Source organism: Trachurus trachurus, assembly GCF_905171665.1.
Source record: "Trachurus trachurus genome assembly, chromosome: 21".
In the NCBI taxonomy this organism is placed as follows: Eukaryota; Metazoa; Chordata; class Actinopteri; order Carangiformes; family Carangidae; genus Trachurus; species Trachurus trachurus.
In genome coordinates, this window is record NC_139899.1 from 10,945,477 (window position 1) to 10,967,471 (window position 21,995).

Below are 21,995 nucleotides of genomic sequence, written 5' to 3' on the forward strand. Positions count from 1 at the left end.
CCTCCATGGACCAGACTGTCTCATTTCAGTTCATTCTCCACGGTCTAAGACAGTAATAAGGGGTACCGTCACCATAACCCACGCCCTCTGAGGGAATGAGGCCCTTGAATGGGGACACAGATAATATTGGTAATTCTGTTGCATCTTAAAATATTAGACCGACCACAGAGTGAGATGTTAAACTACTGCAGTGCTCTTGTCAACAGCAGGACAGTTAAATTAACCCGACACTGCTGGACAGTGCCGTTTGCCTGCAAGTGTAGAGGCCTTTTCTTTGCAGTGAAAAGCAGTAAGCAAAGAGTATTAACATAAAAAGCAGACACTGCAGTTTTTCCAAAACAATACTTTATATTGTAGATGTCAAAGACAACATGTTAGAGCAAAGGTTCCCGAGAAAAATGTACTATCTCTGTAACAATGGTGGAACAAGTCAAAAACATAACTGATAAAAAAAGAAAAAGAAAAAAAAAACAAGAATATGCATTTTATACATATGTAAACCTAGAACTGTTTGTTTTTGAACCACAGTGGTCATAGTGATAACTGGCATATTAACTGGAATGGACAACCGTAACAATGACCAGGCAGCTGGATGGAGCCCTTTAACAAGTCCAGATGTGACTAAGAACAAACAAATCTTCCCAAAAGTCCACAAAGTCACATCCAGCCTGGTTTAAAAAAAGAAAAGTCCATTCTGTAGTCGCAGTTTACAAAGCATCCCCCTAAAACAATTTCTTTTTCTACATAAATACAATAAAATCTATTGTCTGTGTTACAAGTGCTAGATACTTTTTTTTTTCCTTTTTTGTGTAAAATATTCATCTCGAGTCTTTCAGGTTTGAAGATTCCATATGCTACAAGTAAAAGCACGACATGGAAAGCACCCGCACTCCTCCCCACCAGAGACGAAAGCAGTAAAAAGAGATAAGACAGTTTGGATACAGTGAAAGTACTAACGTCCTTCAGTGCTCGATCCCTTGTGCTGTTATGTGGCATGAGACAGAAAGACAGACAGGTAGGCAGTGCATGCAGACATATGGATCATGCAGAGAGAGGAGAGGAATGGAGTGGAGTCGGACCAGGCCACCTAAATAAACAGACAGTTCTTGGGCCTGGCTGGACTGAACTAGGAGGGTTAAAACAAAGAGATTTGCCCCCCTTCTAATGAATGGAAATTATAACAAAATGGAATGTGGCTGCTTTTTTTTATGTTACTGGACATTGTGTTAAGACTAACAGTAAAGACAGACGGCCAGAATAGCCAGAGTGTGCTAGTTTTGGCCCCTTTTGAGAAACCAAAGCATTCAACAGTAGAAAATCCATGACTGGCACTGCTGTGCAAAGGTTCTGGGAATGTTCTGGTCTGGGTTACCGAAAAGCATCTGATCAGCTGTATTTACATGCACGGAGATGTCAGCACATCCCAGTTAAAGTGATATTAAGGACAGGCTGATTATATGCATTTTCACATCCAAACCACAAATATCCTCATTATTATTATGACAAGGTGAAGAAACGAAATGTCCAAGAAATGATATAAAAAATAAGAAGAGTAAGTGTGTATTTCAACATAAAAGATATGTTTGCGTACTTAGACCATTGTTTTTTCTTGGGTAAAATCCACATTATGTCATTATGTTAATTTACTGCAAATCCACACTTGGTTCTTTTAAACTGGTGGTAGATGCTTAAAATGACCTTTGACCCCTGGCCATGGGCCTGGATGACAGGGAGGCTGTTTTTTTTAGACATGTGACATATACAAGGTGCATCTGCAGAAAGAGATGACATCAGTATGACATTAGAGGTTGGATGCATTCAGTCAAAATCAGAAAATATCTGAGATTTGGGAATGTCAGTACATGACAACTCAATCTTATATAAGACGTACATATTTTGGCCCTTGAATGGGAGAAGACAGGAATGAAGTTTTGGTGTGTGGTGAGAAAGGAAGGACGAGAGGGATCAAGCACCTGTGATCTCTTCGATACAGGACAGTTTAACTAAACACCAGGCCACCCACAATCCCACAGTCACTTTGCTGACAAATGGGACAACATGTGAGTTTGATTTAAAGGAATGTTCATTAAAATACAACTAAGGACATTGGGCCTGATAAACAATAATTGATGATCATGTGGAATCACTTTCGAATACCCATTATAGTGATATAATGTAGAGGAAGAGCATGGCCATGATCCAATTCAGACCCACCCTTCCTATTGTTCTTGGTCTTTCAAAGATATGAGAGGATACAATTTTAAAGCTGTGAGGGTAAGGAAAAAATATGAAGAAATCGATCACCACTTTGGTCATTCCTGGGATGAGTTGAGTCCTGATATAAAATTTTAGTTGGACGTTTCTTTAAATACTGAAACTTCCGAAGTGCCAGCCAGAATTTAGCGTAACTACAGTGTGTGAAGCTGAGTAGAGGGCAATTGCACACCTAGTGTAACAGTGTTATGGTACCAATGGGATGAATAAAGCCACAAACTAGTCATCAGTGTTAAAAGACAAAAAGACAACCAGTAAAATGCTACTCGACTGGTAACAAACTGTAACCAAGTACAGCAAATGGTGCCTTCAGGAACACCCTCAAAAGGGCCAACTGTATGTAGGACCCATGAAACGTATAATTTCTCAATACCAACTTCAAAAACAAGATCATAGTATTTCATTATGTATAGATATATATAATATACTCATTTCTTTTTATATATAAATCTACTATGAACAGACAGTAAATACACAATTGTCCATCATTATACAAAGTAGAAACATTTGCATCCCGGCCCTCCCGCAAAACCCCCCAAAACCCGAAAAACATAGACCCTCACCTGACGTGAAGTATGTCAGCTTTACAATGTAACAGAACAACGAAAAGGAGAAAAACAACTGGACAACAGGTTTTAAAAAGTACAAAATGAAGTCACTGGAGTCCCACTGACAGGGCAACAAGAGCAGGAAACAGACACGGATGAGAGGAGCAGGGATCAACAAAAGTAGAGTAGTCATTGACAAATGTGTGTGGCAGGAATACTCAGGGGATCAATGTCCTATGTACAGTAAACAACAGTAAACATCACAGCGCTGTTTCTGTTCACTGAGAAAATACATTAAACATGTGATTAGCTTTTTTTAGATGGAACAAAGACAGAAGGCAGTTTCCCAGAGGCCAGACACAACGTTGGAGGGATGGTTACAGACAGGAAGGTACGTTTTCAACACTGGCCACGCTGCTGGTGTGGTCACAACTGGTCATGTCAAATTCTTAAAAAGGAAAAAACAGCATTGACCTGCTTAAATGGATGACCAGCTTTTTCACTACAACTGAGCTGGTGCTGGTGTTCTGTATAATCTGGCTAGTAGGGTTGGGCACTGACAGCTAGTTACGCTCCATGTGTGGTGCTGTTAAGAACCCAAATTCAGAAAGCACCAAACATAATTAAACACTGACTAAAGTATTCTTCAATTTGAATATACTTACTACTGATTACAGAGGATTCAGAAGTGGAGGGTAGATCTGATTCTTGTTTTAATTAGAAATTCTTGGGATTTATCCGGAGGAGATTCTGAGCTACATGCGCTTTAAGTTGCAAAGATATTCATTATGTGTGGCCCTATCGCAACAGCTGCATCACTGCTCAAGATAAATGTGGTTTAAAAAAAGAAAACAAAACAAGTATAAAAAAATATGCGTACACACTTGAATATTTATAAAGAGCGGCTTGTGCTTCACTGTAGACGAACACCTGCCTCGTAGCACCTGACATTTGGGGAGCAGATGTGCTTAACAAGGGGCATAGCAAGATGTTGAACCAGCTGCGAGAGCCCTGGAACAACCCTTTGGAAAATCCCAGGTGGAGCGGTCCTCGTCACCACGGAGACACAGTTGTCTTAAAGAGAGGGCTGGTTCGACAAATTGGCCTACATGAGGTGAATTCCTCTGTGTCGCTCATTCATCTACAATAAGTGAGACGGAGTTAAAAGTAAAACTGTTTGCTTGTGATAGTGAGTGGTTTGACTCTACATGGATGACAGTCCATCATGCTTTGGCTTCACTATTGTCTACCGACTACATACAGTATGAAGAGCATTCTAGTTTCCACACGTCTTGTTGCTGAAGTACAGTGCATGCTACTTAATCCCTCCCTAGAGGAGAGCTGATGCCCACATGGTTACACTGAGTTACACTAATCCCACCACTCAACTTCCTTTTTTAACTGCACCGACTCCAACTCCTGGCTGGGAACTACCTTCCAAGCTGAGATTGAAAATGTAGGGGGGAAAGGAAAGATGGAGGTACGGGGGAGAGACAGTGGGCTGGTTGCAGGGAGCTGTAGGTAAACATGCCAAGGTCCTCCAGTCTATGTGCCAACAACATGCAGGCATCAGATGTCTTGCCCGGATAGAAATGTTTAAGGGGCCTGGGGAGAAGAGAGTTCGTTCCCAAACCTGTTTCTTTAAGGCAAAGCTCTTTCAGAAGAGTTCAACAGAAAATACACCAGGTTTAAAAAACAAAACAAAACAAAAAGGCACAAGTGCACAGTCTTTTACTGTCGATTATTTTGGAATCACAACACCTGCTGACATCTCTCACCAGAGAAAAACAGCAAGACATTTGTCCACTTTGTTCCTTTCTTCCAGATACGTCTCAAAGGAGCAGGAATGATCCATCCTTAGTGCAGAGTCACAATCACATCAGCTCTGGTGGTTTTTGATGAAAGCGAGAAGACGACGATAAAGCACAAAAAAAACTGAATAATGAGAAAAGTAGACGACTGCACATCGACTGTGCATGGTTCCAACTGGCATTGAAAAAGTACATCAGTATAGTGTTTAAAAAGCACTGGCACTCGAGGTTGTCATTGTGGGATGATGGCTGGGTCAGTCCTCTTGAAGAGACAATACATCACATTGATGCTGATCAGTCTGTGCACCGCTGATCAGTGAATGCATCGCTCATCCTCAGTGATGGCCACTGGTGTCAGCTCTGCTTTGTTCTCTCCCGTGATAAGACGCCATCTTGATATGGCAGGGGTGAGACGTAGGAGTGGCTTTTAAAAGGAAAGTTCCTGGATGAGGACGCTGTCAAAGATAAAAGTCTGAGTGGTCAAAGGCCAGAGATGTTTCTTTACATAGGAGCCTCCTCTTCCATTGGCTCCTCCTCAGCCCTGACGAGAACATAAAGCGTCATTATTCTCATTGCTATTATTATTATTAAGCACACAAGCAGCATATAGTAGCCGTATGACCAAGGAAAGATAATAAGACACTACACTAAACAGGCCATCCAACCAAAACTAAGCTCAAAGACCAACTAGGCATCACACTGAACCTTTCATTTTATAAACCAGTCATACGAATGACCCTGTATTGTATATAATTTGAAACCTACAGTATAAGGACCATTTTTTCCAAATTCATGATGAACCACGACTATTTAACTTATTTATCTGTTTTGTTTTAATTTCATTTTCTATATGTAATTAAGTGATTGTTGAATGGTACAGTAATATTACTGTGGGGTGGTGGTGGGGGTATTATGTTTATGTTTGTATTATTTCTATTCACTAATGCTTCTGAATGTATGTACTTTGTACACTTGATCTCTCTCTATGTATATATCAATAAAAACACTGGGAGCAACGTTTAGTTGAACTTTATATATACACTACTATTGATACTGATTAATTGATCCTTCAGAACAACTTGGCAACACCATGTACCTCTTTCCAATATGCTTGTTGGCAACAGACAACGAGGCCATGGCAGAGACGGTCTCAGCCTCCTCTGCGTCGCGCTGGAGGGCTTCGCTCAGCGAGCAGCCGAGTGTAGAGGCAGAGCGCTGCAGTGAGCGCCAGTATTTACCTACAGAAGACCAGGACATGGTTAGAGTGTCATTAAAGAACTGGCTGGGTAACTAGTTATTCATCAGTGTGAGTGTGAGCAGACAACACCACATGTAACTGATGTTTATAACAATAATACACTTAATTAAAGAGGTGCAGGTGCAGATATCGTTTGAAAAACCTTTGATTGATTTTTGTTACAAGACAGGACATTTACAAGTAGGTGCATCTGGAGAACATGATTTACAGCACCACAACATTTATGGTGCAAACAATGCACAACTATACTGTGATACAATTAAATTTAAGCATCTGTGACTTGGATATTGCACTTTACCATTTTGCAATTTTTTAACTATGTTTCAATTATCTTTGATTAATTACAGATACAAAAGAGATGTAAATACATAAGCATGTGGTTGCATGTTAATAACACACTCACTCTGAACTTCAATAACTTTCTCCATAGAGCGGACAGCGTTGGCATTCGGTCTCTGCTGCAGCACCTCATCAGGGATGGGGTCCAACTGCAACGAAAAGAAAAAATAACCTAAAAACACATTCTGGACTCAAAGTTCAACAATGGCGCTTCACATTTTTACGAGGACAGAATTTTTTCTTCCCACTCACCATGTCTTACAAAAATATTTAGGACACTTGTGCTGGGATGTAAGCGCTGCTGGGCAGACAACATCATGTAAGTGCATTAAGCATCTCGAGCCATGTTTGAGATATAGCGTGCGTAGCCGAATATGTAGTTTTACGAATGTGACAGTCTGTTGTTGAGAAATGCTGCAGAACTCTCAGTTGAACTAATGCGGTTCCCCTCTGGTTTAAAGGATCACTTTTGAAAGTGGACCAGAGCCCAGTGTTGGATCCCTCCAAGAGGTGGGGAACGAGCTGGAGCTGCTGACACAATAGAAAATAGGCCTGCAGGTGCACGCCTCCTCCCACTCACCGCGAGGTTTCGCTACTCTTTGACACAAACTACAATGTGTGCTTTGTAAAGTGTCCCACTCTGAGGACGCACACTAGTGTACACAGATGCATAAAAGTGGAAAACTGCCTGCTGCTCACACAAGCACATACAGCGCCTGCATGCACACTCAAACACAGACACACACACACACCTCGGGGAGCGCTGCTAAACCTATGAAACTCTCCAAGCCACAGCTCAGAGGAAACGGGAATATTCCCTAATGTGCCTTCCCAACCCGGAATGATTCAATTTCCCCCTTGGCCGACTGCACATACGACACTTTCTCATCCCGTTTTGTCAAACAGGCCCATTCAGCCCCACATTCCTGCACAGACGACATGCATCCCGACTCCTGCTCAATCCTAACCCCGATGGAATAAAGGACCAACTGAGAGACATGTAAAGAGAGACAGAAGAGAAAAAAAAAAGGTTTGGCCTGAGATTTTGGAGCAGAATGCCAGCGAGAAGAGGAAAAAGTCATCGTTGGTCGGTCTCGCTTGGCCAGGGCTGGAAGTTTTCTTTTAATTAAAACAAATAGTGTGTGGGAGGGGTTCGTGGGGGCTGAGGGAAGAGGCAGTCTAGAGAGAGGGATACTTTAATCCTGCTGTGGCACGACAGGCTACATCATGCACACAGAGGTGCGTGCACACAGACGCACACACACAGATACACACAGTTTGTGCGTGAATATTTACATTGGGTTATTTGGTATTTGGCCGACACTCTGATCCAGAGCGACTTAGAAAAAAAAAAACCCTCCAACAGCAGAGTCGCCTTAATTGCCTCACTGGAGAGGCGACCTGCAGATTTTACATCAGCAGGGTGTCCACTGCTCATCGCTATAATCACATCTTATATGTCTTTCACATCGCGACAGTTACAGCCAGGAGGCAAAACACGAGCTGTCATCTGCTGCTCCACTGAGTCCACAAAAGTCAGCATTCCTGGAATAACGTGGGATTCACCACAACAGGACGTGTCGGTTAATTTCACATAACATGATATTCAGACGCTGGTGCTCAGAGCGATGGCACATCATGTGAAGGAAAGAAGAAAGGAGTTGCTTATTTTGTGTAGTGTGATACATGGCTTTTTTCTATGACCCAGGGAAAACATGAAAAGCTTCAGCATATGAACTTTAAACTAAAAGCAGACTCTTCATTTCGGCGAGACACAGTGGTGGTGGTTCCGATAATATGCTTTAAAAAAAAAAAAAAAAAAAAACTTTCCTGCTGTAGTTCTGCCCCACAGTGTTACGGCCACACCTATACAGCCCCCATTAACACAGGGCTATTTCTGTCTGTGTGGCTAGTGCAACACTCCACACCTGGGAGCTGCCACAGCTGCCAGCTAACGGTGCCCGGTGGGAACACGGTCTCAGACTTTTGGACCTCGCCGCGCGGGCAGAGACTTCAGAGGTTCATCTCGCCCCTCAAGGTTGTTTCACTTGTGGTTGTGTGGGGGGGGGAGACAGCGGTACTTATTCATCCCTCCCATCTCAAAATTTCCCAAGCCGTTCTGAGGACTCCAACCATCAATCTTTCAATCAAATCCTACTTTTCCAACCTTCAGGCTACAACCGCCAACTTCTCACCATGCCCTCAGCCCGCTTCCAGCCCCCCCATCCCCACCCGGGCCGGCCCAATGCTAGCCCAGCTCCCTGTCAAAGCAGGGTCAGGGGTTCTCTGGGGGTTCTCGTGGGGTTCACCTCAGAGCAGGGTTGGGCGGGGGCGGCCTGTCAGCTTGATTGACAGCTGGGCCTCACGCTTATAAACTTTAATGGCTCTTGTCAGGGTTCTCCAGGGGCCTCCACCTGACAGGTATGGCAAACACACATATGCTCACACACACACACACGCACGTGCACTATATACAAGCACACATTTTGTCTGCTACGCCATCCAGGAGCATTTCTGTTTATTGAGTTTGCGGTCCTGGTTGTGCCTGGACTTTCTGCATCTTCATACCATCAGATGTGCTGCGGCTTTCAGAGAGAGAGGGAGGAAAGAGACGTCCCTTTGAGGACGGTTCGCTGTCACTGCTGCGCTGACTGATTTCCGAGCGAGTCTATTTCTCTGTGTCCTGGCAAAGCAAAAGCGGAGACACCGTGGAAAGCCATGAGCTGAGAATGAGGAATGTGCCCCGGTAAAAAACATTCCTGAGGGAGGCTGAAACCAAAACAGTGGAAAGAGGAGGAATTCCACTTGTTCAGCAAAAGAAAAGCGCACAAGGCGTCCATTGTTTACTGTTGTGCTCATGTGCATATGTTGGCGGTCCCTAAAAACCGGTTGATTATGTTATGCTAACTGAACAAGGTAATGACGTGTATTGTGCATAGCAGGTGACCTTCTCGGAAAAGGGGTGTAGGGTCTGCCTCGCAGTCGGGGGATGGGGGGGTTGGGGGAGGGGTAGCGGGACCCAGGGGGGGACAGGTGAAGTCAAGCGTCTTACTGTATCTGGAGTGTAAACACGCTGAATAACCTCATTGACAGCTGGTTACAATTAGCATATTAGCCTGTTGTTTATCAAATAATTGCTAACAACCACGGATCGAGCTGGGCCAACATCTGTTTGCGAGCAATCATCAATTAGTCCCGGGTTCAGAGTTGACTAGTGTAGTCGCCAATGCATCATTCATGAGCTATTTAACTAGGAGGACTTCACGATTACGCACTACAGTGGTGGGGGTGCATAAAAGAGCCTGTAAAGTCCATTCAACAATTTTCATCCCTCTCTTTCCCAGCTAATCGGAGCTGTTTTCAAAGGAAACCTAACGCTCATTATGGCAAAGCTCGTCTTAACCTGCCAATAAAAGCACAGATATATTTCTCACACTAGCAAGCAGTAAAACGCTGGAAGTACAAGCTGCACAGGAGGTGAAGAGGATATAAGGAACACCTTTAGAATGTTTCGGCTCCAATGTGGAGGCTGCCAAAATCTGCCTTTTAAGACTGCCACATAATAAAAACACCGCTCACATAATAAACAAAATAAACTGAAAACAAGTTGTTTGTTTTTTAACCATTTACTGTATATTGCTGCTTTCAACTCTGTACTTGTGCACATAGCATCATGTAGTAACTTATCTCACTTTTTACCTCACTGGTAAATACAGAACCACTCTACCCACACTTTATGTTCATGGTGTGGTTGGATTCAATTCAATTCAATTCAATTCAATTGATTTATTTACTGAACAGGGACAGTACACATTAATTAACATGTCAGTTTTACCATCAATGTTAATGTGCCAGAGTTAGCCACAGTGGCTAATTTTGTTGTTGATGTTTATGATGTTGATGTCCTGAGTCTCATACACTTCCATACATTGCAAAATCTTAGGCATTTTGGAGCTTCCTAAACAAAAGCACAGCTGATGGTCTAACCCAGCTCTGGTCCCATGCCTGAACCTACTGGTCCGTTCCATTCACACTCCGGCCAACACACACACGCATATGTGCCGCACACTAAAACATATCCTCCATTAAAAAAAAGACACTGAGTGGACACAGTCAGACAAGTCCCAAATCAATCTGATTGTTCGGGTCTGCTTTGTTGCTCAACCTGCAACACATATTTAGGCTTGAAATTTAATTAAGCATTTCCTTACAGTAAGTTTTCGTAATATTCACCATCAGAGGCTATTGCCAGTCTTTGTCGGCAAATTAAAGACAAAGAAAGAAAAAAAAGAGCTTCTTTTCCTCCCTCTTGCTCAATCCCTCACTAACATTTTCCAGCAAAATTCCACTTCCATTACTGAGACTTTTGCTGGGATTATGATAAAAACACTCACTTCCTGCCATTTTGATCTGATCAGGGACATTTTAGCCTCTTTTTTCCTCCTTTGCTATCAGTTATCAAAGCTGCACACAACTGAATGATTTGCCTTTGTTCAAACAGCTGACATCACTTGCTGCCAAAGAGCCAACCGGCGCACGTCATGAGAACTGAAGGGCTATACTTAACTCTACAACATCTACATCTGTGTTGTTCATCACTTTATCAAAGCCATCTTCTGCCTAATGAAGTATCCTGTACAAGCCCTTCTTTCGACATCATGATACTCTTAGGTTTTTTTCATGGTTCCCCAGAAAACAAAAACTAAATCTTCCAACTGTGACCTACACGTATGTACTGTTAAGGTCTGTATAAGGTAAACTGTAAAGATAAGCATGATGCCTTTGAGGTATTGCAATTCTGAACATTATAAAATATAAAACTTGACATAAGGAAAATAGTTTTCAGTCTTTTGCAGACTTTGAAGACCTCCATGGTACAGCTGCTTTCTAACAATAGTTTCCTCCCTCCCAGCTTCAAATGATTGCTCCGTTTCCCTTTATTATCTGAACCCTAGACCCAGGCTGACATTGCTGGGAGAAGTGTGAGGGGTAACCATTTTCAGATGTGTACCAGTGACGGGGCCCCGGTTGAGAGGGTGAGAGGGGTGTCCTGCAGGGCCGAGGCAATTGACGCTCCCTGCCTCCTGCCGATTTTCGAATTTTCAGCTCCCCGTGGCACCCATCCAGTGACCTCTTCCAAACTCCCTGCTGAGGCCGGTGCTCCGCAGGCTGCTGAAACCCAAGAAGCAAAGCCTCTGATCCGCTTCATTATTTTTGCAGCAGGGCGGTGTTGCGAGTAAGGAGAGTGTCCTTCAAACTCCAATTCCTGACTACAAAACTCTGTGACAGTAAAAAGCATCTGCCCTGCTGAGATGTCCTTGAATTCATGAAACCTTACCAGCAGTAATGGCTCTTTTATGTAGCTTTAAGTCGTTGGTGGGCACGTAAAGGTAAACAGTTAGTTGATTAAGCCTTGTATTGGTGCATTTCTCCTCTCACGCAAAGCATGATCTACCAGAGCCTCTGGCAGCTTTGTTAGAAACCACTGTTTTCCTCTTAAACTACACATTAAAACACATTCAAGGGTTAATAACTTTGCCCACGTGTCACTTTGTTCACGGGCACTTGGTCACTTGGTCTTCATGACCCACTAAACAGTGGACCGGTTGGTTGCAGGGAGTTTTATTAATGTGATCCTATGTTATTGTTCTGTTTGTTTTGCTCTGGCTCCAAGATCCACATGGAACGAGGCCACGCGGGTTTTTACGATTCCAAGAAACCATTTATAGCTCGAGCTGTCTGAAGGCCTGGAACAAGAGGCCTCGGGATGCACAGATACAAACGTCAGCACGGTGCATACAGAGTCCCAGCTCAATATTTCGGAGCTTATCTAATCAACAACTTTCATTCATACAGGTCTAATTTGTTGTGAATCATGTTATTATATGGTGAAGTATGAAAGCTTCCTTTTGTTTTCATATAACCTTCATGAGAACACGATTTTAACTAACTGTCCCGAGACATGTGGTTTTTCATTTCACCAACACACTATAACACCATATTATAAGAAAATGCAGTCCAACAACTAATTTCTCTGTAGTATGTGCTCTATAGTTTGGTATATACCTATGTACTGCAGAACCATATACATTAGTAAAACTGTTCAGGCTGTCTCAGTGGGCAGAGGATAATGGCTTTAACAGGTACAGTAGTTATTCCACTGACAACTAACACAGTGAGAGGGTGTGTGTGTGTGTGTGTGTGTGTGTGTGTGTGTCAATAGGCCTGCAGCAACACTTGAGAGTGGTATTTTTGTCAAATTAAATGAACCTAACACCAGAGTGTCAGTCTGAATATTCACTCTTATGATGTGTTGTACTAACTTACATGATACCGGTGGTGACATTTCACTCAGAGCTTGTATGTCGAAGATAGATAGGAATAAACGAGGATGTGATATTTGGCAAAAATCTTCATTTATTACTTTTGTCTTCATCATAATTCCACTATAAAGTGACTTTGAAAAGTGATCTGTGTCTGAGCTGCTAACACGTGTCCCTGAAATTTGCCTCCAACATTCATAATGAGTTTAATTAAATGAAGATGGGTAGAAAGGAAGACTCTAAAACACAAACTACACATCTACTGTGATAGCAAGTGCACAGCTCTAAATCCAAGCATACAAGACACAGTGAGGACGCAGAGACCCAGTGACTCACACCACAGCCCAACACATCACCCAAATAGTTTCACGCGTTAGAAATTCTCCAGAAAAATAAGTCAACAAAGTTTCCAGAGTGAGGCACCAAGCAGATGTCTGATGCCTCTCTGACTGCATGCCAAAAAAACAAATATTTTGTATTTTTTATCCTGATCCTCTCTCTGATACTAGACATACAGCATCTAGAGCTCTGAGTGGAGACATGGGTGTCCTTGAACTCAACATGTACAACATCTCCTACACAAACAAACAAACAAACAAACAGTCACAGCCTCTTCTCCTTCCCTGAAGCTCTTTTATCTCCACCCTGTGCCTCAGTGCAGGAGTCACCTAACAGTAAGGCCCTGGTATGTCTTGGATGCATAACGTGCAGCGAGAAACTGAGCCTGAGCAGTCCATCCAAAAAAGCACTCCGGCCTCTCCATTAGCTGGAAGAAAAGAGAAGAGTGGGAGGCTGTGTCGAGCTGCTGTTCTGTTGTGCGCCATGAATCACAGAGAGCCAATGTTTGCTCAGCTCCACAGCCCAACCTACACACTCCCACAATTAACCTCCTGCCTGGAAATCCTGTCCTTCTGACGTATGTGTGTGTGTGTGTGTGTGTGTTGACTTCCCAGATAGGCGCAGTGTAAGAGAACATGACGACAAGATGTATCACAAAGTATGTTTTTTCAGTCATCAAATCAGCGCATACGAAACGTAAATATTTAAGGAGTGTAGGAGCTTTTTGGCTCCAGAAGAAAAAAGACGAAATCAAAAAAATACAGTATATTTACAATTTAATGATCACCTCTTTTTGCAGTAAGTTGATTCTAAAAGTCAGGTGAAATTACTTGCATCTGGAAATTCAGCCAGAAATAAATTTTTGAAATTAGTCGAGTGCAACTGCATTCTGTAACTTTGAGCTGACATCAAAAATAAACCAGATGCTCTTCAGCTGCCTCCCTCCCTTTAATTCTTAAAATGTAGCTATTAATCATTATGTTACTCATTTGCATTTAATTTACATTACGTTAATGTGGTTATAAATAGCGCTCATCATTATGCATAAATCAGAACAGGCAATACAGTTTTCGGTCCCTGTTTAGTTTCACACCGGCCATACACTTATTCCACCACTCCAAATGTATCTGTTGAGCCCCGGTGCCTTGCTCAAGGATATTTAGACAGTAATTGATCCCTTCTCCTCTTGGCTCTCGTCTTACCTCATTGCCAAGCAGAGCAGAGACGCAGGCTTCGGAGGCATCACATATGGCTGTGAGGTCATGACCCCCCTCCAGGGCAAGCACCAAGCGACCGCCTGCCAGACCCATCAGCTGCCTGGTCAGGTAGCCGAAGCCTGTACACACAGGAAATGGCAGAAAAGAGGGAGAGAGACAAGGGCACAAGGAAAAGAATGAGACGGGGAGCACTGCTCTTCAAGCGCCGACTTCCTTTCTGGATATTGATCAAAGAAAAAAGAGAGTTTGAGCATGAATGAAGGAAGGGGTGACTGCATCAGAGAGGAAGAGAGCGGGAGAGAGAGAGAGCACTGTGGATTTACTGGGGGCCAGAAAACAAGCCATAATATGAGCCAGGTTTAATTTTAATAAATGCGGCTTTGAGTTTAGGCTCGGTCGCAGCCTTTGATCTTTGTTTTTCAGGAGGAGGGGGTATGAATATATGCATTCAGCCATACTTTCTTCTCCACTGAATTCTACCCATATCCCCTCTTCCTGCAATCCTCTCTAAACCACCCATATCACCCCCATCCCAACCAAGACTCCTGCTCTTATTCGAGATCTGCAGGATGGTTTTAGAAAAGCTCTTTGCTGGCACGCCAACGTCTCGATCTGAATACACAAAATAAACGCAGGATGTGTGTGCATTTGTGTGCGAGTCTGCCAGTCTTTTCAGAAATTGATGTCAGTTGCACAGGGACAACGGAGCAAACTGCATGTGAAATGGGATATAGGGGGTATTCATTAAAATGTGCATGCATGACTAAGATATCAAACATGAAACTGATATAAGAATGTGTATCTGCTGTTCATGAGGAGTTTAAAAGAAAAACAGGATAGCTTTGTTTAGCACTTACATTTGGCGGTCAGTTTGTATCCTCCCAGCGGTGGAGCATGTCCATCTACTGCATCAAAGCCTGAAGATACCAGAACCACATCTGGGGCAAACTCGTTGGCAATAGGCATAACCACCGTCCTAGAGTAGGCAACAGGAGAGAGATAACAAAGTATTAAAAAAAACAGTGTTATTGTATCATTCTATCTGACAGTTGGATTGACTGACTCCCTCACTAAGGCCATAAAACAGAGGTAGATAAAAGATTCAGTGGAGAGCTTGGTGATAAGTGATGTTACAGTAAATGCTGTCACTCAGGCTGAGGGCCAGTCCCCCCCCCCCTCCTCCCCCTAACTTTCTTCCAGATCATTGTCAGGCAAGCCCATCGAACGGTCACACTAAATTTCATACACAGATATTCTTGCAATAACAACTACCACATCGCATTTAATATGCTGGCATAGTGACACGATTACCATGCAACAAAAGTAAAATTGAGAAAATGCTGCTCCAAAGTCCAATCAAAACCACTGAGCTTGATGACCAAAGTTTTAAAGATTTCATGATATCAATTTTGGAAACAATCCGATCTGTGAATATAAACAGTGTTTTTTTTGTTTTGTTTTTTTCCCCAACCACCACATTTCCAATACATGTAATTACATCAAAGCCTGTGGAGCTCACAGCTGCACGTACAGGGTGATAAAGAGGTACCAAAGCTGAAGCACTGAGAGCACTAAGAGCAACAGCTGATAAGAAACATGCTGTTGCTGATTGGCCTCTGATAAAACTGCACTTGGCTTGAAAATGATTTGACACCATTTTTCCGCCCTATAAAAACACCTTAACCCCGAAAAGCTGCCAGCAGCCGAATGTATAGTGAACTCTGGAGCCTCTGAGGGCTCAAAGAGGACATGCAGAAGACTTGTATGAAAATAGGGTATGCATGGTTTCAGTGTGCTTACTGTTCCTCTGATGACTATATGCGGTAACCGGGCAGAGATGCTACGTGTCATTTTACGGCTTTTCTCTCCCTTTCATGGTTTTCTAAGCAAACATCCACCTAATGAGTTTGTATGTACAGACTGTGTGTGTGAGAGAAAATTACCATGTGCACTTTTTGAAGTGGAAAGTTTCAAAATTTGGAGGCAGTAATAAACCTAAAGATCCTTAAGTAGAAAGGAGAAACGGAAGGACAAATAAAACTGCATGTGTGTTTACAGGCAGGATAATTCTAACACTGGATCATGGGTGTGGTGAACGAAGGATGTTTGTGCACAACCTTCATCTAACACACAGCTGGTACTGGGGAGGGAGTGCTCGTGTGCAATGTGTCATACGCAGAAATCAAATCAACAGTACTGTGTAATGATTCACTGCAAGTTGTGGTTGGAAAATCCAGTCTGGTTTATATGGTGACACTGTTTGAAAAAAACAAAATCCTCTACAGTAACACTGAGACAGCTTTCCACAGAGTGATTAGATTAGATTGCAGAAAACTTTTATTGATCAGATTTATTTTATGTTTTAGGGAGATAGACAAAAACTTAGTTGAAAAAAACAAATTAATTAAATTAAATCAGAACACTACCAAAATAAAAAATAATTGAAGTATTACATAACTCCAAATTTGGCATGCATCAATAAACGCTGATCGGTCACTGAATATCCTACAAAACAGGAGTTAGTGGACTTTGTGCAAAAGTATAGTATTCTGGTTTTGTATGATTTAGTCTCACTTAAGTTCATAAATAGTCGGACTTCCCAGATGGCAAAACAAGTGGCTCTCTCTGATTTCACTGTGGGACCTCAGGTTAGATGTCGGAATTTTTTTGGGGTCTGGGATATTTAGGCGAGCTGTGTTTTGGTGAGGTCTGCGAGCGACAGAGTACCACAGGGTTCCGTCGTAGGTCCCCTCTACTTTGCAGACCTCAGGAACACGGTGTCGGTTTGCCGGCTGTGGGTGAGCAGCGTGCCCTGAACTCTTGAGGCCACCGGTTTTTCCATCTCTCGTTCACCACCAAATTATAACCCTCAACTGTGCACACCACACCCCCCGCCACAACACAACACTCATACGTACACACAGCTGTCTGAGGGAGAGGCGGGAGGTGGCATTAGGAGCTTTCTGGTAGTCCCAGACAGCAAGGATACGGGGAGTGCGTGCGTCACTGTGTGTTAGCGTGCATCTGGCAATATTTCAGAAGAAAACGTCATGCTAAGATTAAGGAGCGTGACTAAGAAAGATAGAGATACAGAGAGGAAGAAGATGAAAGTTGGCAGGGATATAAGGGTGGACTAAAACCGAGTTAGTGGGGGGAGGGGGTGCAAATAAGTCAGAGTTGCAGTTAGTGTAGATGTGTCATCGCTCCGAAGTTTCCTGAGCTTTCAGACTGACGGCAGTCGACAGCACAAATCTGTTCATGCAAACACGTCACGGATAACTACACCATTAGATTCAATAAACCAACCACTCTGCTTAGGGTAGGCATTATTATGTTATTTAGCTTTATCGCATTTGTTATAGATTTTTCTTCCTCTGTCTCCACCTACTCGCAAACTTCCACACACACACACACACACACACACACACACAGGCTTGGCCCATTAACATTTGGGCCATAAAAGGCCCCACACTAAAGGGGAGCTGGCCGCAGGCGCTCATGTGGGCTGACACACGACGCAAGAGGGAAACCTTGACCACCAAGGATACTTAAACGGCTGAAGCCTACCCTGCCCCCCCCACCCCCTCCCCCTCCACCCCCCACACTCCTCCAACCTTGAACATAAACAGAGACAGGTAACGAGGACGAAAACTGCTGCTGTCATCAGTTCCAGCCTTCAACCCGACCCCCCTCGCCGGAATAATATCCTGACATTTAAAGAAATAAAACAGCCACAGTGATCAATTAGTGAACTGGCATGTAGGGAAGCTAGTGGTTTGGAAGGAGACTAATTGTGTGTGAATCAGAGGCTACATATGCAGAGATGAAAAGGTCTTTTTGTTAATTAAGGGAGGGGAGAGTTTACGACTGAGCCATAAGCTATAGGACATCCTGAGTGAAGAGGTTGTGATCTAAACCGCCGCTGGCTCTCTCGGAGCAACATCATACTGGGAGAGGAATTACTTGGAAAAGCATTAGTGTAAACCTTTGTTTGTTATTGTTTGGTTTACCTAGCAACAGGTGTACATGTGTCAGCTGAGGAACGGTGGGCCTGTTTATGTGCATGAGAGAGCAAGTGGGAATGTTGTGTTGTTATTAAACTTTAGCACTGTGGTATTACTGGTCATTAGCTGGAGGACTTGTTAGAGACATTGAAAAAGAAGGCCGGATATATTCAATGCGGCAGTTCCAAAAGCATTAGATCCTGCGCTTCCCATCCAAGATAACCCTGATGACATCATGTGAGTTATTCTCCGACCTAAAACTCTCATCCGAGGGACTTAACTTTACCCTCTTCATAGGCTCAGGAGTATTCACAATGATGAATGAACTGATTCTGATTAAACTGAATGAATGTTTTTGTTCGAAACTGCAATCTGAGCCTGACGAGACTTAATTAAGAGTGAAAGAATAAAAAATAATTCAAACTAGAAAGAGCATTTCCCAAAGGAAAAGTGCATGTGAATGCTGAAATCCCCATGGTCAACACACTGAACCTGAAACTGCCCACCAAATGCAAATGAACAGTGTAAAGCACTTTGAGTGGTCGAAGTAGCCCATTTACCATTAACCATCTTAATAACTTAACTTATACAAACTTTAGAAGTTTGTTTCTACAGTTGAGAAGTTGAATGAAGTCTGTAGCTTAAACTATACAGAAGAAGTTGAAAGTTTTTGGAGTTTTTAGAGTTTGAATCCTGTTCCAATGCATTTCCTATGGGACAAAAAAAATCAGAACACGTGTAATATCTCCAAAAGTATAAAGAATAGTTGAATAATAGCAATAATGCCCAAAGAAACTGCACAATTTGATGTATGAATTGTTGAAGTAGCACAAAGTATGTAGGACTAGTTAGTTTGCAAACAAGTTGTCATCCACTATAATAATAAAGAAAGATGGTATTGAAGAACAAGTGTGAATGCCTTTAGTATTCACATTAATGGGACACATTTAATCAGAATGAACGCTGGTGCTTATAGTCATTTGTGTGTGGGAAGTTGTGCATCAGTGCATTTTACAGGGACATTCAATGACACATTTAGAGAAGATGCTGCTTCAACCTAACTAAATTAGAGCAGCTTTTTTATGTAACAAAAGTAACAATACAGACACAAAACTCGTTAAACTTGGAAAAAACTACTGTTCTCCTGTTTCCTATTCTGGTCCTCACGAGTGTGTTCACTTTTTGCCAACTGTTATTCAACAAGTACATTACAAATGTGTCCAGGTTAACACAGCAATAGGTTTTGGCACATTGCTATTCCATTTCTTCTAGGGCCAAGTCATACTTGCGTAATTACTGTAGTCTTTAATTTATCCATATTCATATCCTGACTATGTTTTCTGATCCAACTTACTCCAAGTTTTCAACACGGAGGCGTAGTGAACTGCTGCTGCTATAAAATAGCCAAGAAAAGGTGACTAGATATATAATCAGCCACTATAGTAAAGCATTAACTGGCCAAACTCTTTACTGCTGGAGGGATTCAGCTTTGGATGGCTCAGGCCCATTTCAGAAATGGGGCCTGGAAATACAGGTTCTGCCCTTTAGAGGGAGCAGTGCTCATCAAACCAGCAAACAAAGGGTTAAACTTCAGAGCTTCAAGGCTTTCCCCCTCCGTTCATAAAAAAGTAGAGGAGAGCGAGAGAAGAGGGAGAGAGGGAGAGAGAATAAGAGAGCGAAAAACTCACACACGCACACTTACACTTCAAAGCCCTGTCATCTGGCGCTGCGGAGAGCTGGTTTGAATTAAGTTTAATTCTCCTCCTCTCTCGTCTTTCCAAGTTCATGGCAAAAGACGGAGTGAAAGGAGGAGGTGAGAGAGAGGGAGAGAGGGAGAGAGGGAGTGGGGGAGAGAGAGAGGGAGAGACGGTGCTTCTGGTTTTCATTAGGGCCAATTTTCTTATCTTTTTTCTCTGTGCTTTCTGGAGGCTCAAACCTGATCCCCTGCAAATGCAACGTGGCACAGGCCAGCGGAGGAATGGTAAGGTGCCGGCTGCGAGGCACGCATCCCCTCCCAGAGACAGAGAGGGAGGAAGGAGAGGACCACAACACACAGATAAACACTGAGATTGAAAGAGAGAGTGAGAGGGGAGGCTGTGTGTGTATCAGGTGTCCATCCACATGTGTCTGTCTGCGTGCACTTCTACATGTGTGAGCACGCCGATGCAAAAGCTGCATCTGTGAGCATTTGGGCAGCTGTTTAACTGTGCTTTTGTGCATAATCATGCACTCTTGTATATATTTGAGCCAGGCCCCTTTTGCATTTCTATGAACTTATATTTAGCATGTGCATCCGTATGTGCACTTAACTTAACTGAGTGTACATGTGAGCACAGATGGCATACGTGTGTGCAGCAGGTCTATGGCGTGTTCCTGTCCTGTGGGGTCTGTAAATTGTCCAATACTGCGACAGCCACGAGGGATTAATGACACCGGGGTCTGAGGTGATACACACCCAAACTTTTGTCTCAGTAAATATCATGTACAGACAGGAAGTGTTACTGGTCAGTGGTATTTCTTTCACATGAATAACACTCTGTACAAATGCTGTACCAAGGTATATTGTGAGGCATACTGCTCTCACTGTCGGCTTCAGTTATGGATTATAAATCACGTCTATACTGTAGTATGATATACATTAGGTGGTTGTCATCGTTGCACGTGCAGACGGAAGACTAGAAAGAGGAGGATGAGGAGGGGATGAAAGCATAATGAAATGGAGAGAGGGAGAGTGAGTGCACACAGGGGTCTGGGGTGCATTAACGGGCTAAGGTGTGCTTCCGGGGGGGGGGGGGGATTGCGTGCCAAAAGCTGCAAGGAGACAGTGGACAGTTTTTGGCTCCGGCCAGATGGACACACGGTCACAAAAATGAGTTCATCTTCAAAGAGAACTGGAACCAATCCAGACATGCTCCTTGCCAGCTGTATGAGCCAGTGATGTGTAAGAGACATGTCTGTGGTGAGTCCATGCCTCTATGCTTGTCGGCCTTTCAGGCTCAGTGTGTGGATATATGAGGGTGTGTGTGTGTGTGGGAAGTTATAAATATCCCCAGACAGTGGATCTAATAGAAATCAGGTGTGGGATGAAGAGGAACTCCCTACCTACTCAACAGCTCCTGATAGACCGTTTGACAAATCATGTACCGCACAGTTAAAAGGCTGGATCATGACTGGAGAATCTGAGTGCTGCTCGGTTTTTTCCTCTATGACACACTCAGAGCACGTATTTAATGTCAGTTTAACGCTGAGGATTTCCATGATCTAGAGTTTGATGGTCCAGTGTCGAATTCTGCAGAAAGCAGCAGGTGGTGTTATTGTCTTACCTGAACGCAGCCAGATACTCTGCATCACTCATGGGAGGTTCCAGTCCCCCAGTAAAGGCCATGTTCACATTGAAGCCCACACCTGCTCCACTGCCCACCTAGAATGCATAAACACACACATACACACACACACACAGCTGGGTTGGTAAGGCATAAATGGAGACCAGCAGGTGGGTAAGGCAGACAGAAAGACAGACGAGCTGTCCTTTCAACCTCGTCAGGTGCTCCGCTGCCTGGGAAGAAGTTTCCATCATCGTAGCGATGCAGTGACAGGTAAAGGACGCTGGGGTCGCTGTAGAAGGCCTGCTGGGTGCCATTTCCATGATGAACATCCTTGAAAGATAAAAGAGTGAGAGGTTATTGCAAAATTAAGGAGAAGAATGTCCTCAGCGTCGTTAGCCTTGACATTCACTGCGTCGCTGAAACCCTCGGCCCCCGAATGTACTGAAAAAGCTGGCTCGCGACGAGCGGCACATCAAATAACTTGAACGAGTTTCACAGAGAGCAGGCCACCAACCCCTGCACCTGCACCTGAGCTAAGACCAAGGAAATGACACTG

The 21,995-nt window shown here is 43.3% G+C and overlaps 1 protein-coding gene across 3 annotated transcripts in view; it reads right to left on the bottom strand.

Moving 5' to 3' along the window:
- Window positions 1-399: 399 nt before the first annotated feature.
- hdac4 (histone deacetylase 4) overlaps window positions 400-21,995 on the bottom strand; it is a 128,500-nt gene continuing 106,904 nt past the window's right edge. For all 3 annotated transcript variants that reach the window (XM_083997251.1, XM_083997252.1, XM_083997253.1), the window contains 7 exons: window positions 21,650-21,769; window positions 21,437-21,534; window positions 14,967-15,085; window positions 14,095-14,228; window positions 6,295-6,379; window positions 5,730-5,871; window positions 400-5,174 (listed from right to left, as the gene is read on the bottom strand). In XM_083997251.1, the coding sequence (XP_083853377.1) occupies window positions 5,135-5,174; window positions 5,730-5,871; window positions 6,295-6,379; window positions 14,095-14,228; window positions 14,967-15,085; window positions 21,437-21,534; window positions 21,650-21,769 (738 nt within the window). In that variant the 3' untranslated portion in view covers window positions 400-5,134. The remainder of the gene's footprint in view (window positions 5,175-5,729; window positions 5,872-6,294; window positions 6,380-14,094; window positions 14,229-14,966; window positions 15,086-21,436; window positions 21,535-21,649; window positions 21,770-21,995) is intronic.